This window comes from Protomyces lactucae-debilis (assembly GCF_002105105.1).
Source record: "Protomyces lactucae-debilis strain 12-1054 chromosome Unknown BCR37scaffold_15, whole genome shotgun sequence".
NCBI classification, from domain to species: Eukaryota; Fungi; Ascomycota; class Taphrinomycetes; order Taphrinales; family Protomycetaceae; genus Protomyces; species Protomyces lactucae-debilis.
Window position 1 is genome coordinate 214,522 of NW_024468007.1, and position 15,138 is coordinate 229,659.

At 51.4% G+C, this 15,138-nt stretch overlaps 10 protein-coding genes across 10 annotated transcripts; 4 read left to right on the forward strand and 6 right to left on the reverse strand.

The window, feature by feature from the left end:
- Positions 1 to 173: 173 nt before the first annotated feature.
- Positions 174 to 1,284, forward strand: BCR37DRAFT_394199 (Metallo-dependent phosphatase-like protein; the record flags this gene model as incomplete). The annotated part of the gene is made up of 4 exons (XM_040871425.1): positions 174 to 182; positions 230 to 641; positions 687 to 863; positions 905 to 1,284. 4 exons carry the CDS (start codon positions 174 to 176, stop codon positions 1,282 to 1,284), a joined length of 978 nt encoding a protein of 325 aa, XP_040723849.1.
- An 800-nt stretch (positions 1,285 to 2,084) lies between these two features.
- BCR37DRAFT_381667 (GRASP55/65 PDZ-like domain-containing protein) lies at positions 2,085 to 3,381 on the reverse strand. Its single transcript, XM_040869740.1, has 3 exons — positions 3,344 to 3,381; positions 2,722 to 3,290; positions 2,085 to 2,663 (listed from the first exon to the last, which is right to left on the reverse strand). Exons 2-3 carry the CDS (start codon positions 3,217 to 3,219, stop codon positions 2,133 to 2,135), a joined length of 1,029 nt encoding a protein of 342 aa, XP_040723850.1. The 5' UTR covers positions 3,220 to 3,290; positions 3,344 to 3,381; the 3' UTR covers positions 2,085 to 2,132.
- A 347-nt stretch (positions 3,382 to 3,728) lies between these two features.
- BCR37DRAFT_394202 (uncharacterized protein) lies at positions 3,729 to 4,250 on the reverse strand (the record flags this gene model as incomplete). Its single annotated transcript, XM_040871426.1, has 2 exons — positions 3,729 to 3,794; positions 4,080 to 4,250. 2 exons carry the CDS (start codon positions 4,248 to 4,250, stop codon positions 3,729 to 3,731), a joined length of 237 nt encoding a protein of 78 aa, XP_040723851.1.
- A 352-nt stretch (positions 4,251 to 4,602) lies between these two features.
- BCR37DRAFT_349856 (TLD-domain-containing protein) lies at positions 4,603 to 5,229 on the reverse strand (the record flags this gene model as incomplete). Its single annotated transcript, XM_040867960.1, has 1 exon — positions 4,603 to 5,229. The coding sequence occupies one exon, from the start codon at positions 5,227 to 5,229 to the stop codon at positions 4,603 to 4,605; it is 627 nt and encodes a 208-aa protein (XP_040723852.1).
- Positions 5,230 to 5,684: 455 nt separating this feature from the next.
- Positions 5,685 to 6,694, reverse strand: BCR37DRAFT_370078 (putative THO complex subunit; the record flags this gene model as incomplete). Its single annotated transcript, XM_040868323.1, has 3 exons — positions 5,685 to 5,859; positions 5,903 to 6,528; positions 6,574 to 6,694. 3 exons carry the CDS (start codon positions 6,692 to 6,694, stop codon positions 5,728 to 5,730), a joined length of 879 nt encoding a protein of 292 aa, XP_040723853.1. The 3' UTR covers positions 5,685 to 5,727.
- A 427-nt stretch (positions 6,695 to 7,121) lies between these two features.
- BCR37DRAFT_349671 (ubiquitin carboxyl-terminal hydrolase) lies at positions 7,122 to 8,129 on the forward strand (the record flags this gene model as incomplete). Its single annotated transcript, XM_040867941.1, has 2 exons — positions 7,122 to 7,614; positions 7,684 to 8,129. Coding segments are annotated over 2 exons (939 nt in total), but the record flags the coding sequence as incomplete, so codon positions are not given.
- A 7-nt stretch (positions 8,130 to 8,136) lies between these two features.
- BCR37DRAFT_349866 (L-isoaspartate O-methyltransferase) lies at positions 8,137 to 8,859 on the reverse strand (the record flags this gene model as incomplete). Its single annotated transcript, XM_040867961.1, has 1 exon — positions 8,137 to 8,859. One exon carries the CDS (start codon positions 8,857 to 8,859, stop codon positions 8,137 to 8,139), a length of 723 nt encoding a protein of 240 aa, XP_040723855.1.
- Positions 8,860 to 9,083: 224 nt separating this feature from the next.
- On the reverse strand, positions 9,084 to 10,532 carry BCR37DRAFT_340946 (WD40-repeat-containing domain protein; the record flags this gene model as incomplete). The annotated part of the gene is made up of 1 exon (XM_040867380.1): positions 9,084 to 10,532. A coding segment is annotated over one exon (1,449 nt), but the record flags the coding sequence as incomplete, so codon positions are not given.
- Positions 10,533 to 10,980: 448 nt separating this feature from the next.
- BCR37DRAFT_381670 (uncharacterized protein) lies at positions 10,981 to 13,829 on the forward strand. Its single transcript, XM_040869741.1, has one exon. It carries the CDS (start codon positions 11,161 to 11,163, stop codon positions 13,729 to 13,731), a length of 2,571 nt encoding a protein of 856 aa, XP_040723857.1. The 5' UTR covers positions 10,981 to 11,160; the 3' UTR covers positions 13,732 to 13,829.
- A 270-nt stretch (positions 13,830 to 14,099) lies between these two features.
- On the forward strand, positions 14,100 to 15,028 carry BCR37DRAFT_399882 (F1 complex, delta/epsilon subunit of ATPase; the record flags this gene model as incomplete). The annotated part of the gene is made up of 4 exons (XM_040871787.1): positions 14,100 to 14,380; positions 14,563 to 14,782; positions 14,849 to 14,938; positions 14,996 to 15,028. The coding sequence occupies exons 1-4, from the start codon at positions 14,232 to 14,234 to the stop codon at positions 15,026 to 15,028; spliced, it is 492 nt and encodes a 163-aa protein (XP_040723858.1). The 5' UTR covers positions 14,100 to 14,231.
- Between the last annotated feature and the right edge of the window lie 110 nt (positions 15,029 to 15,138).

The window sequence follows — 15,138 nt, forward strand, 5'->3', positions numbered from 1 at the left end:
CCTTCGCTCGTTTCCTTGTGTTTTCCCAAGCTTCCCTTTCTTTAAACAACAAAGAGAAGGCCAGCACAGCGCAACCTACAGAACGAACCCATTGGTTTTCGACGCGTCTTCATTGCCGAATCACCATTCCTTCACGTCCCCTGCCTCTTTCTCGTTGATTCCAAGCAAGTCCAATGGAAGCAGTAAGTTGCACCATCTTCCAGAACACACGGCTAACCCATCTCTCTAGTCCAACACAGAAATTGATATCGATCAGGTGATTGCACGCCTTCTCGAAGTGCGAGGCTCGCGACCGGGCAAGCAAGTCCAGCTGCCAGAGTATGAAATCAAGTTTCTATGCACAAAAGCAAGGGAAATCTTCATCAACCAACCGATCCTGCTTGAACTCGAAGCGCCCATCAAGATTTGCGGCGATATCCACGGGCAGTACTACGACCTTCTCCGTTTGTTTGAGTATGGCGGCTTCCCACCGGAGGCCAATTACCTCTTCCTGGGAGATTACGTTGATCGGGGGAAACAATCGCTCGAGACAATCTGTCTCTTGCTCGCCTATAAGATCAAGTACCCGGAAAACTTCTTCATCCTTCGCGGTAACCACGAATGCGCTAGCATCAACCGAATTTACGGCTTTTACGATGAGTGTAAGATTTGCATTCTTTGAAAATGCATCGCGCTGACAAGAACAGGCAAAAGACGTTACAACATCAAGCTATGGAAGACATTCACAGATTGTTTCAACTGTCTGCCCATTGCTGCCATTATCGATGAAAAGATCTTTACAATGCACGGTGGTCTCTCGCCGGATCTCAACTCAATGGAGCAGATCAGGAGGGTCATGAGGCCCACTGATGTGCCTGATACCGGTTTGCCTTCCTTGTGACATGACCACAACTAACCAAACCAGGCTTGCTATGCGATCTGCTCTGGTCGGATCCAGACAAGGATATCACCGGATGGAGCGAAAACGACCGCGGCGTGTCCTTCACATTCGGGCCAGATGTTGTTTCTCGATTTTTGCAAAAGCACGATATGGACTTGATTTGCCGTGCGCATCAGGTTGTGGAGGATGGGTATGAGTTCTTCTCCAAGCGGCAATTGGTGACACTCTTTTCTGCACCAAACTATTGTGGTGAATTTGACAATGCAGGCGCCATGATGTCTGTGGATGAAAGCTTGCTATGCAGTTTCCAGATTCTCAAACCGGCAGAGAAGAAGCAGAAGTACCAGTACGGTGGTATGGGCTCTGGCAGGCCTGTGACGCCGCCGAGGAAGCAGAAGAAGTGATTTGTTTCTTTTGTTTTTTTGTTCATCCTTTTCTCCCTCTCTCCCTCGCTTTCCTCCTTCTTCGCGCTCCTCAAAATCAACCCCATACTTCTTGGCTATCCTTCTTTCTCCTGTCGATTGTGCTCATCATTGAAGAAGAACGACAATCCACTTTTTCGCAATACTCGTTTTACAAAGACAACGAGCCAAGGCCGTTCATCGCCTTCTACGCAAGTTCCTCTCTGGGCGCCACTAGGGAAGTAGGGCAAGATTTTAACTGGGAATTACACAAAACAAGGTCGTCCTTCCTCCAAGTTTCGTTTTCTCTTGTCTTGCAACCCCCTTTCTCATACTTTTTCGTCGTTCAAACACACTCGTCTCATGTCGTCTAATCATTGCTACTCTATTCCTCTCCTTGTCTTTCCTATTTCCATGATCAATCCGTTGTAATTGGTTCTGCTGGTCGTGTGTACTGCACCCACGTCAAGAATGACATCAGCAACTCTCTCTATCCTGCCGACACAACACACAAACAGACAAAAGCCATGTCAGACGCCAAGAGAGATCAACATGCAGTCTCAGCAACGACAAAGGTCGATGGTCCAGCTGTCAGTCTCGAAGATAAGGTACATCGTCATTCCATTTTCTTTCTACGACCAGTCTAACATGCGATTCTTTAGCCAGCAAGCAGCACAACAACACAGCATGCGGCCAAGCATGAAGCAGAGAGACTTCCTGACGGACCTTCTGTTCGCATAGACGCACAATCCCTCGGCAAGGATGAACCAGACCGTCAAGGCGCGCATGAACTCGCCAAGAAAGCCAAGCCGTTGTAATCTGAAAATGCTGTAGAGCGGTATGAATAGTGTCTACGACTCCTTGCTATCGGCCTTTTCGTCTTCCTTGTCATCCGCTACCTGTGTCGTCTTCTTGGTTGCCGCGACAGGTGGTGGTGGTGTCGTCAGATCGAGCTTTGTAGAAGTCGTTCCTGTCTCTGTCGCTCGTTCTTCCTCGCCTTCATTCATCATCGCTTCAATATCCGCACTCGTCATACGTGTCTTCTTCTTTGGTTTCGCAACCCCTACTGCACCAGCGACAGGCGCAGCAGGCACAGCTGTCGTTGTCGCACCGACCGTACCACCTGTCGCAGCCAATTGCGCACCCGTCATGAACCCATCTCCAGCATCGAGACTTGCTCGTGGATTCTCAAATAACGTTTGACCTTCTTTTGCAGGTTCACCTTGTGTCAGTGGTTTTGGAAGTCGATGCAAGGCACCGAAACCAATACCACAACCCATGGCGCCTTGACCGCCCCATGTGCGTGATGGTGTGAGTGTCACGAGACGTGTTGCGTTGTGGTAGGCGTTGAAGACGTATAACTGTAATGGCTTGTCTAAATGCTTGAAGGAACATTAGCAAACAAGTTTCGACATTAGGGAGGAAGGGAGGAGAGCATACATCTTCAATGAGCTCGCCAAGGCCAGATTCACCACGGACAAGACCTTCTGGTGTACCGACGATAAAGTCCTCATGCGGTCGTAACCCAGCAACAGCGGCGGGTGAGCGTGCTGCAACGTCCAAGATGTGATAGACGTTCTCTGTTGTTGGCGCCGTGGGACACCAACGAAGCGATAAACCAACAGGCTTACCAGTCAATGTCGGTGGTGGCAAGATGACATCACGCAAGGTCCCACCTTTTGCAGACCAAAGAGAGAGTGTAATGGGACGTTGTGCATTAGTCAGGTATTGTTGCAACCAGGATGCATCGTCATTGAGCTTGACGCCATCACAAGCAACGACAAAATCGTAGAAGGATTCAATCTTTTGAGCGGCACTCGGACTGCCTTCTTTGACTTTGAGAACGCGAAAGCCGTGTGTGGGATTAGCCTGATGGCGTTGGTCATTTGGATTGGGCGCTACGGCATCGACAACGTTCTTGAGGAAGCTAGAGAACATGGTGTGTCGATGCGTTGGTTCACAGTCTCAGAGAGGTGTGAGTATATTGGAACTAGCTGAGTTTGACTGAGCTTTGAGAGCAATTGTCAGCAAGTCTGGTAATTGAGTCTGGAAGATAAGCTACAGGTTCAGGGCTTTTGTGCAGAGTTCGGGCTTGATGTCGTGTCTTGTCACGCTTGACGTGTCGCGAATCTGATGCGCAGTCAACCCAGCCACGCAACCACAGCCAAGAAACAGTCGATACCGGCGTATAGTGCAGCTGGTGCTGGCCTGTTGCATGAAATGGCTCAATCTGTTCTCAGATACAAGCTTGTGGGCAGTCAGGATTAAGTACATGTATATGTCAATATAGCTGCTGTCGATGAGACAAAAGTCCAGGGTCCTCAAAGACTGAATATGGGCCACAGCTAGTGAAGCACACTTCAAGTTCAAGCATTCTTCACTCAGCCAATGCCTATTTCAGTAATGATAGCAGTGTCAACAGTCTGTTGCTTTGAACAATAAACATCTTATGCGCCTGCACGGGCCTTGGCAGCCTCAGCACGCTCTCGGCGCTTCTTCATCTTGCCGCTAACCTGAGTTGGGTGTTAGCATGAACAGGGTATGGTCTCTCCATCTCTCGATAGGCTGTGAGCTCTCAGGCTTCAACTTGATTTGAACAAAGTCTCGCAGGCTGAAAGCTTACTGAATGCCGTTGGCTGGCCGGTGCACAGTTTGGGCAAGAATGGCCGATGCCAAGGTTATCCTGCCGAGCACCCCGATCAGCACAAACTGTGACATGCCAGCTCGAGCCACAGGTCAGGCCTCAGAGGGCTGAGTGCAAAGAGTAGGAGAGAGGAGAGAGAGAGGTTCCAACTTACAGTGAAGAAGATGACGCCGAGGATGAGGACAGCAGCGATACAAAAGACAAGGACGATACCTGCGTTTCTAGCGGCCCAGTTGCCTTGCTTCTTGAAGCCGGATCCCTCGATGTAGTCGCCTTGTCGCTTGACGAGGGCCGTGAGCTGTTCGAGGTTGGTGAGGGCAGGCATGATGATTTGCGAGTCTTGTACGAGGATGTGTGTGTGTGTCGAGTAGGTTAAGGGGAGCGTTGGAGAGGCCTGGTGTGCTGCTGCTGCCTTGTGCGAAATTGGCTGCGTAATGGCTGGACAAGTTCCGCTCTTGCTCTGAGTTGCTCTTGCTGGCTGCTGGGCCAGTGCTGGCTGCTGACTGCTGCTCCTCGGGCGCTTTCTTCCTCCAGATCCGATTCCAGCTGCTGCAACGGTCAAACTCAAATTGCAAAACACGGCAAGAATTGGCGACACAGCAGTCAGCAGTGAAATAGTAGTAGACTATCAGTCGTATTGCATACCAGATAGCTCATATAAATGCAGACAGCCAAAGCTACACCTTCCAAACCTCAACCGACACCACTTCGAATCGACGGCCCTCCTCCACCCCATCACACAGCGACTCATTCCCAAACGTCTCCGTCATGCCACTCACCCCTTGCTCGAGCCGGTCATCGAGCCATAACCCATACTTCCCATTCCCACCACCAAACGAAATGAATGACGGCGTGCAGTACAGCTGGTAGTCATTCATACCTGTCCACGGATACGCCTTGAATCGTATTGCCGCAACGCCACTATATTCTGAGGCCGGTCCAGGATGTGCTGATTGTACTTTCCAGAGAAAACACTCGCCATTGCCATAAAACCCAGCTTCAGGTCGTAGATACTCATTCACATACGCACCAAATACTTGGCCCTGTCGATCTTGAACAGCAACAACAAAACCCGGGCGTTCACCCAATCGATCGCGATACGCAAAACAGTGGTGATACAACGTACCCAGTGATACACCATGGACGTTCAAGTTATAGATACACTGCCAGCGATCATGCACCTGTAATCGCTGTGGCAGTAAATTGCGAATCTCATCCGCTATTGCACATGTCAGGAAACATGGACCCTGCGGGGTCGGTTTTAGTTGTAGTGCAGCGAGTGGCGGTGGTCGTATGGGTCGCATCATTCGACGCACTGGACGGCTTGATACTGCTTGCTGCGGCGATATCTCGGGTATCGTGCGCGCGCGTTGTTGCTGCTGTTGCGGTGTGAATGCATCATCCTGTTGTTCTGCTGACTTGGGCCGTTCAGGAGAGACAAGCTGTGTGGTCGCTTGCACAACTGTGTCAAATAGGGAGCTGGCGAGTGCACCGGCGCGTGATCCAACATGCGCGAGTGTTCCCTCGGCTTCGTCCTTGTCTTGATCGTGGAACATGATGTGAAAGAGAAATGCAAGGTACGTTGAAAGCAACAGTGCGATCGCCGTAAGAATGGCCTGGACAGGCGTGATGCTGTAGCCGAGAATGATGGCCAGCCTTGGGTATCGTCTTTATGCAGCTTGTTACTTGTTGTCTTTGGTCTTCTCCTTCTCCGGCGAATCTCCGCTGACGTCGCAAGTAAAAGTTCAGATGCCACAACGCACAAAGCAGCATCAATCCTATTCAATTGTCTCTATGAATGGCTACGACGCAATACGCAGGGCCTTGTCGTCTGTGACAAAGGCCAGGACGTATTTGAACGGATTGAAGCTGACGCTGCACACAGCAGACGTCGTTGGAATCTTGTGAACCTGCTCGCCCGTTTCCACACTGCTCTGTCTTGTTAGCCGTCTTCAGTCTGAGCAACCTGATACTTACAATATCAATGAACAGATCCTCAGAGCCACAAGCGAGGTACCTGCCATCATGGCTAAATGACAATGAGCGCACAGGATGGCTCATCTTGTAGAATGTCCGGACACACGTCCAATCCTCGAGATCCCAAAGCGACACAATCGAATCCGCACCTCCAACAGCGAGGTAGCGGCCTCTCGGGTCGAATTCAAGACACAACACAGCAGCTGTAGAACTGCCGACTTGATGCAGAAAAGACCACGAGGCAGTCTCGTAGACGCGCACACAGCCAGATTGCATGCACAAGCAAAGCAGTGTGCCTGCATGCGAATAAACAAGCTCATTGACACCCGTCCGTTCTTCCTGCCATGTTTGTAGGATTTGTTTTGTTGTTACATCAATCACAAGGATCGTGCCATCTCTAGTCGCCACGGCCACTTGCTTCCCATCAGGCGCATAAGCAACACGGTAACCCGCCGTTTTCAAGTCAACGAGCCCCAGTTGTTGCGTATTGCGATAATCCCACACCCGTAATGTCTTGTCCGCTGCAACAGAACATAGTCGGTCAGCATGCGTTGGATCCCAAGCTGCTTGTTCAGCACTCATCGCATGACCTTTCAGTTCCCAACAATATGAAGCAGTACTAGCGCCTCGGCCACTACTCCGAGGATCCTGCACCATGCGTTCAGGGATACGTTCAGGATTCCAAACAGAGACAGTGCCATGCGCAGAAGCTGTCGCGAGTCTTGAACCGGTCGCATTCCAAGCGACGCTACGTAGAGCTGATATGCTTGTACTGCCTTGCTTGACGCGCATCGACTGAATCGCTGCATGCGGCCCTTTTGGTAATGATGGTGGTGGTGGATGATGTGATGGCGCAGAAAGGGGTGCTTGGGCTGGTGCGCGTGTATGAGACTGATGCGGGAGTCGTGAGCGCATCGGCTGTCTCTCTCGGCCGTATGAAGCAGTGGATGCCATGCTGCCGAGTGAGCTAGGAAGAGTGTACAGTATAGTCTGCAGTCGAGACTTGTTTCAATTGACAGCGACTCCCATGCAAAGACGCGACCAGGCATGTCGACTGACGCGCAGCTGTCTTCAGGCAGTATCGACGTGATGGGGAACACGCCGGAGCTACCTCAAGATCCACTTGACGCGCCAGACTTTCGTACGCACAACCCTCAGCTATTGCGATCCTACACCCTATACTCACACTATCTGACGAAAAGGGGAGACATGGCCAGGTTGGGTGACGATTGAATCAGAGCCAGCCATCTTCAATCAACTGCTGAGATCATTGGGTGTCCATGGTCTTGTCACGAAGGAGGTATTTAGTCTGGATGATGAGACATTGCGCTCCTTTGCGCCCATACACGGCTTTGTCTTTCTGTTTCGCTGGAAGGTGGAAGAGAAAAAGGAAGATGGGAGACAGGTCAGCTCACAGGAACAGAATCAGCATGATCTCTGGTTCGCTAATCAAACGGCCGACAATGCCTGTGCAACGCTCGCATTGCTCAACATCGTCCTCAACTGCCCACATCTCGACGTCGGTCCCTTTCTCAGCACCTTCAAAGCGGCTACGGCAGACTTGAAGGCGCCACTCAAGGGACTTGCCTTGGCGAGCTCAGAGACACTACGACAAAAGCACAATGCATTTGCGAAACGATCAGAGATGGCAGAGGCTGATTTACACTTGATGCAACGAGCTCGAAGAGCAGCTACCAAAAGGCGAAAGAATGGTCAGACCAGTCCGTCTGCACGCAAACGCACCAAGGTCATCACGCTGGACGAAGTAGAGGACCAAGAAGAGGGTGAAGATGCATTTCATTTCATTGCCTATTTGCCAAAAGATGGGCATCTCTGGGAACTCGATGGCCTCAAACCAGCACCCATCCAGCATTCTGCCACCTTGGCACCCGAGGAGTGGTATTTGAATGCCGTGCCCATGATACAAGAGCGCATTGAACGATACAGCGCACAAGAAATTCGGTTCAGCTTATTGGCTCTTGCAGAGGATCCTGCAGTCTCTCTGACAAGGAAGCGACAGACATTACTCGCTCTCCATGATGCAGATCCAGAAAAGGCCAGCCTCGCAGAAATCGATGCTCAACTCGCACAAATAGATGCAGAGCGCAAGGAAGAAGCAATGCTTGCAGCACGACGTGCTCATGATTATACGCCGTTCGTGGAAACCATGCTGACCTTGCTGAATGAAAAGGGCGTCTTGAGTTCAGTCTTCAGCAGCACGCCGTAATGTATTCTTAGCATAGCGGCACATAGCGGACCCCGAATCGCTTCGTCAATGTGACAGTCCCGTCACCTCCCTTGTCCACCACCGTCATGGCCTGATCGCCATACTGCGGTCCAATGGGCAAGACCATACGTCCCGGAGCGCGCAATTGTTCTTGAAGTGCCGGCGGCACTGCATCGACTGCTGCAGCACCCACATGAACCGCATTGAAGGGTGCATGTCGCTGGGATCCCAATCGACCATCACCTGTTTCAAGGATGATGCGACCCCTGAAGAGCGCATCGCCGAGACCATCGGCAATCAGGTTTCGGCGGGCAAGAGAGATGAGTTCGGGGATATGATCAATGCCTACCACCACTGACTGTTCCGCGCGTGTTGCTGGAAGCGTTGCTTGGAGGTATCGATGAAGCGCAGCGAGAAGGTAACCACTGCCACAGCCGACATCGAGGATATGAACACCGCTATTGCCATTCGCGCCAGCACCCGCATGAACGAGATCGTCGAGGTTGAGCAGTTCTAGTGCATGTGCATGCATGTGTGGTGCAGAGATTGTTGCGCTTGTGCCGTCAATGGGCATGGGCGCATCTTTGTATGGGTCGCAGCCGCTTGAGACGTAGAGTTGTCGATCGGTTTCAACGAGACAACGTGCCAGTGCTCGGGATTTGAGGATGTTGTTGGCTTGCAAGTTGATGACTAGCTCTGCCTGTGTCCTCCCTGAGCTGCGCCAGGCCATACTGCTGGTATATGGTGTGTGTCTTGGGTGCTCAATTGAAGATTTGTTGCGGCTTTAGATTCGAAAATTGAAGCCGATCCGGGGTAGAAGTCATGAGCAGTGAACATTGACTAGACTACGACAGAGATGGCAGTAGAGATATGCAAGACTGCGTACAGACATGTTCATCGTATCTTGAGCGTCGGATCTAGGATACTGATTCGCCGGCTCTCATCAAACCGGTTTTTGCCAAAGATATTCCAGAACCGCAGCGTCTCATCCCCTGCACCTGTCACGATATTGGTGCCATCCGGACTCATGCTCAAATAGAGCACACGATAGGTATGGCCCGTCAGACTCGCAATCTGTGTCATGCTCGGGTACTTCCACACCACCACCTGATTCTCTGAATACCCATGCGTACTCACCAGCTCATTTGAGTTCTTCGACCACAGCAAGTTGCACACTTGACTGCCTGTATCAATCTCACTGATTTGCGTGCCTGTCAGTGTGTTCCAAAACTTGATGGTTCTGTCTTGTGTTCCGCCACCAGATCCAAGGATGCCATGCTGATGCGGATTCCACGCAATCGCCTTCACGGCTGCTGTGTGCTGAGAAAACTTGTAGAGTGGCTTATCAGAGAGTCCATCCCAGACAAAGAGTTTATTGTCGTTGCCACCAGAGGCGAGTTGGTTTTGTTCACCATTCCACTTCAAGCCACATACTTCTTGGCGATGTCCGGTCAATTTGCGAATATGATGTTCAGGCACACGCACATCTCTGTGATAGATGAGACGATCGCGTGATCCAGAAGAGAGGATAGATTCATTCCACGCAAGGGCACCCACACGCGATGTATGACCCGTCATGGTGCGTGTTAATTTTTGTGTTTCTGCATCCCAAATATGAACGAGTCCTTTGTGTGTGCCCACAGCGACGTGGGAGCCTCGTTGGATCCATGAAACAGAGGTGACGGGACCTGCTGCTTGTGTGTTACCGCCACCAATCGTATCCGTGTCGCACAATTTAGTCACTTTGCCAGACGCCGCAGACCAGAGGTAGACACATGAATTAAGTCCCACGGCAAGCTTGTTGCCAGCACCCCAATCCACGAGGTTCAGGTAGAAATCATCCTGCAAGTCTGGTGCATCGAGCACTTTATACGGTACTTTGGCCACTTTTCTGTGTTGTTTTTGCGGTGATGTGATGAGTCGTTGTGAATCAAAGCGAACAGGTGAGAGGGAGTAGACTTCACCATGCGGATCTGGATGTCCTGACCGTTGTGTTGGTGTTCGCGTACTTGCATGATGCTGCGACCGGGCCGAGGGAGACATGTAGGAGAACAAATTACTGCGAGACGAAGATTTCGGTGTTGTGGAAGCAGCACCAGGTGTCGGAGCAGACGCAGGGCTCGTTGACCGTGGCGGTGTCTTGATGCGCGTTGTATGATTAAACTCATTGCGATGCCTTTCAAGCAGTGATGGCTCTGGTATGGTATCGCCAAAGAGCTCAGACCGTAGAAGCGTACTAAAGTTGCGATTGGCTTCTTCTGTACGTTGACGTTTCGTATCCGCAGCGACGGCGAGTGGTCGCGCTTCGATAGACTCGAGGTTGAAGGCGGCGAGCAGGTCGACGCCTGTGCGATTAGGGATGAAACGGTCGCCTGTCTTGAGCTTCTTCCTTGTGGGCGAGCTATGAACGGAGGACGGCGGCCCGCTCATGAGCTGTGTGCAGAAGCCGGTCCTGCGGCTGCAGAAGGGAACTGGTCACTTGCTTGGTCGTTGACTTGACTCGTTGTTGACAAACAGAGAAAGGCGCGCAGGACGACAGGCTGTGGAATATATAGTATAGTGGATTGCGCTTTCAATACCTATGAGAGATAGGGGCGCGGCAAGTCAGCGCTGGATGCATGGGCACAAGAGTCTTGTTGAGCTACGAGTAGCTGTGACTGCTGAATATAAACTACTCTGACGGACTGCCTGCTGGATATACTAGCTCCAGGGCTTCTTCTGCAGGTGTCTTGAGTGTGTATATTCAAGCTATCTAGCTATCCCATATAGCCTGTGACTCTGTGTGTGATGCATGCTGCAGCTGTCAAAGTGTTTTGTGGATCTGAGATCTCATCTGTCTCTCGCTCCCTTTCTCCTCCCCAACAGCAACAACACGGTCATAGCGCCAGTCCAGGGCTCTTGTACATAGGGCAAGACAGAAGCTCAGCGCACGGGACTGACTCCAAAGGGTTCTAGAGAAAGAGAGGCAGCCCCTTTCCCCTTCGGCGCTTTGTGCGACCCAAGACACTCACAAACACTCAACAAAAAAAACATGGACACCGTGTTGTCCAACGCAGGCGCCATCTCAAAAGTGATCCTCGATGGGACATCCTTTGCCGCGGATGCAGACATCTCCGGCATGGTGGAGGTGACTGTTCCCCGCGGCAAAGAAATCTCCTCCGTCCAGCTGGAACTCTGCAGCTGGCGGCATATCGCTCTCAAGAGAACGACAGCCGGTGCCGGCAAGGCTCAAGGTGAAAAGTCGCATGTTGAGCAGCTCACCCGGCAAACACTCGAGTTGTTTCCAAACTTGGATATTGGCGGCGCAGGACGGAATGGGCATGATACAAAGACCTTGAAGGATACGGCCATCTTTACCTTTCGCTTTGTTGCGCTACAGCCAACGAAAGCGCCCACTACGGAAGCCTTTGCAACAGGTCGCATCAAGCACTACATGACTTGCTTTGTACACAAGCGGGCCGGCCTGCTCAACCGGGAAAAACTCATGGAAAAGAACCAGTTCCAAATACCCATCACGGCACCAGTCCTTGAAGTTGATGCTTTGTTTCCGGACCGCACATTCACTTCACTAGAAGCAAGACCCAACGCCGCCAATGTACAGGACTATGCTTTTCGTGTACGTTGCAATACTCACCTCCTCTCGGGCTTGCCCTTTCTAGTGGAATGTGATATTGCAAATCACGCAACAGCTCGTAGCATCACGCTTTCTCTTCATCAACGCGCATTTGCTTCCATCGGTAAGATCGAAGAGGAACAGTTTTATCGCTCCCTCTACGTTCATGAAGCAGCACGACCAGAACCCGCACGCGACGGTCATTTCCGTGGGAAATCATCACCACGCCCATTAGCGTATGGACAGAAAGTCTATCTCGTGGAATGGACTTGTCCGCGTCGAGACTCACGTACACGATTACCATTCAAGGAGACGTTGTATGCGAAAACAGCAGAAGCGAATCTCGAATGTGGTTTGTCGTTACGTGTTGAGATGGACCTCGAGAATGGCGATCGGCTTGTATCTGTTGTGCATGGCATTACTTATGTTCCTGATTGGATTGATGCTCGTTCAGATCGACAAAGTACGTCGTTAAGACAGGAACGCAGTATCATGCAAGATTCTCAATCTCCAGCCAGCAGTCTCATGACAACCGGTAGGCGTCTATCTACAGCCAGCTCGCAAAGTGATCTCAAGACTAGCCCAGGTTTTGCACCCCCTGGCTTTTCAAGTTTCCGAAGACCACAACAAGCGTCGTCGCATCTTCGACACGCCTCTCATGCTTCCTCACTGGTACCAGGCATTGGAACTGGCGAGAGCTACTTTGAAAGGCAGCGTTCTCAGCTGGCTTCATCTCGTGGTGGCTTGTCACCTCGAACACCGAATGAATTCGATCCAGTCTTGACACATGGAACGTATGCGCCTCCTCGAGCTGGCGCAGTACGAACAATAGCAACGCAGCAGCCACAGCTTTTTGGCTCTGTAGGAGCACAAACTCAAGACCCAGGCATCGTGTCTGGTAGACAATCCGTGAGTCGAGACACTAGGCCTGATCAAATCACACTACCACCAGCGAGTGTTCGTTCAAGCATGTCTATGGCTTTTGAACACATGAATCTCGCTGGTAGTGGTCCTGTGAGTGCGAATGCGAGTAGTCAAGGCGCACGGTCTCCATTGATTGGACAGGAGGGTGTCGCTGCCTCTATCCATTCCATTCGCTCGCTTCCACCGGGTACACCACCCCCTCCAAGTCAACCATTGCCGCCGCCACCACCACCGACATCGGGGGGTAGTCAACGGAGCGCCTTTACTGGACTCGGTCTTCTCTCTGGCAGCTCAAGACCTGTCTCTATCCATCAACCAGCTGCCCCACCATTTGTGATGAGTCAAGCGAATGGTCGGTCGGGTGGCAGTCCTGCAGCTAGTGTAGCGAGTCTTGTTTCACCTGTTGCAGGTGGACTTGACGATCGTCCTGCATCACGACTCGGTGGTCGTTCATCACGCGCTATTCGACCAGCTGTTGTATTGGGTATTTCTCAAAGTACCATCCAGACCATGCAATCTAGAGATGACGGGGGCGTCAGCGGTAGCGGTAGCGGTAGCGGTATGGCTGCCCCTACTGCGGTCGAATCACCCGTTGTACCACTCTCATCGATGCTCTCGCACGGTTCTGCTAATGGAGCAGTTGCTGGACCAGAGTACCATACGGGTTCTGTGACGGGTAGTCCATCGATACATGGTGGATCCTTCGATGTAGCAACACGTGTCACGTCAACGGCTCTGGATGGACATGCTGCACCTGCTCCTGCGAATGCGAGTTTATCATCTCGTGCGGGATCTGCAGGTCTATCACCACCGAGTCGGAGTCGAACACCAAGTTCAGTGCCTGCTGCTGGAACCACAGCAGGATTGGTTCAGGGCTTATTCAACATGTCTGGTGGTGGTAAACGAGCCAGTGAGACGCCTGATGCTGTGTCGTTGAGGGATTCAGGGTATGCTGGGTCGACTGTTGCTATGCAGCGGGGGACACCACCGACGCAGCGGTCTGTACCGCAGCCACAATCGGAGTTGGAGCAGCATCAGGCCGGGAATGAGATCTTGCTTGGCTGAATCTTGTTATAGATGATTTTGAATTGAAACAAGTATGTAAGTGTATGGGAATGTCTGGGCTGTATCTACGTTGAAATAGGAGCCACACGCAAGCCAATGAAATGTTGATGCTGGTGAGCTGAGTAAGAGATGTAGAAGAGGTCTGTTCTGGCTATACTAAAATTCGAAGCTCCCATCTGTCGAGGAGGTCGAGAGTGCGATAGCTGATGCAGTTGAGTACTTGACTGCAGGATGCTCAGGATGCGGCTTTCGTCGAATTGGAGCTTCAAGAATCTGAGATGTCCAGCAAGATGAATCTCCAAGCAGACGAAGCACTCAGAGACTAGAGTACCTGGTAGAGTACTGGTAGAGTCGTTGGTTTGGGTGTCTACTGAGTCTGAAGTTTCCTTCTCCTTCGCCTCCCAACTCTGCACTGCAATCGACTGCACCGACACCACGGCACACAACAGCTTCGACTTCCCTTCTACTCCCTCAACAAGCTGCGTACATCTTAACAAGTCATGTTCCGAAACGCACTCCGAGCAGCCAGCAGGCAAACACCAGCGACTATGTTGGTTGCAAAGCGTGGATACGCCGAGGCTGTGCCTACTGACAAGATTCGTCTGTCATTGACCATGCCGCACCAGGCTGTCTTTGCCAACAAGGATGTGTAAGTCTTGCCTGCAGATGATGTTTGCGATGTTCTCCTGTCTTCTGGGTGTATGCTTGGCTGCTGAGAATTGGCTTTTCGCTTTTACGAAGGTCAAGCACGTTCTGCGACCATCAAAAGCAACGAAAAGAAGACGCATCTGCATATATGCACTCAGTTACAATCGCTAACCTGTCCCGCAGTGTTCAGGTCAACATCCCCGCCACATCCGGCGACATGGGTGTCCTCGCCAACCACGTTCCCTCAATCGAACAGCTCAAGGCCGGTGTGCTTGAGATTTTCACAGATGGTGGCAGTAAAGAGGATTACTTTGTCTCTGGTGGATTTGCCATTGTCCAGCCTGGTTCAAAGTTGTCCATCAATGCAGTTGAGGCGTACAAGGTGGAGGACTTTTCAAAGGAGGTATGCTCTTTCCTTGGGCTCCGGCTTGTGATACTACAAGGCAGACCAAAATGCTAACACAGCTAGGCCATCACCTCCAACTTGCAAGAAGCACAGCGTATTGCATCAGGCAGTGGCTCTGAGGAGGACATTGCAGAGGCCAAGATCCAGATTGAGGTATGTCTATTTTATGCTATTTTTGTGCATGAGCCTTTTGCTAACCATCTTGTGCAGGTTCTCGAGGCACTCAATGCCTATGTCAAGTAGAGCGCATAGCTAGCCCTTCCTCCTTGCCTTTCCCTGCTTGTCCCTTGTCCTTGATCTTTACTCTTCCTCTTCCCGGGCAATATCGCGGCTTTCTTTTCCGATGGAATTCA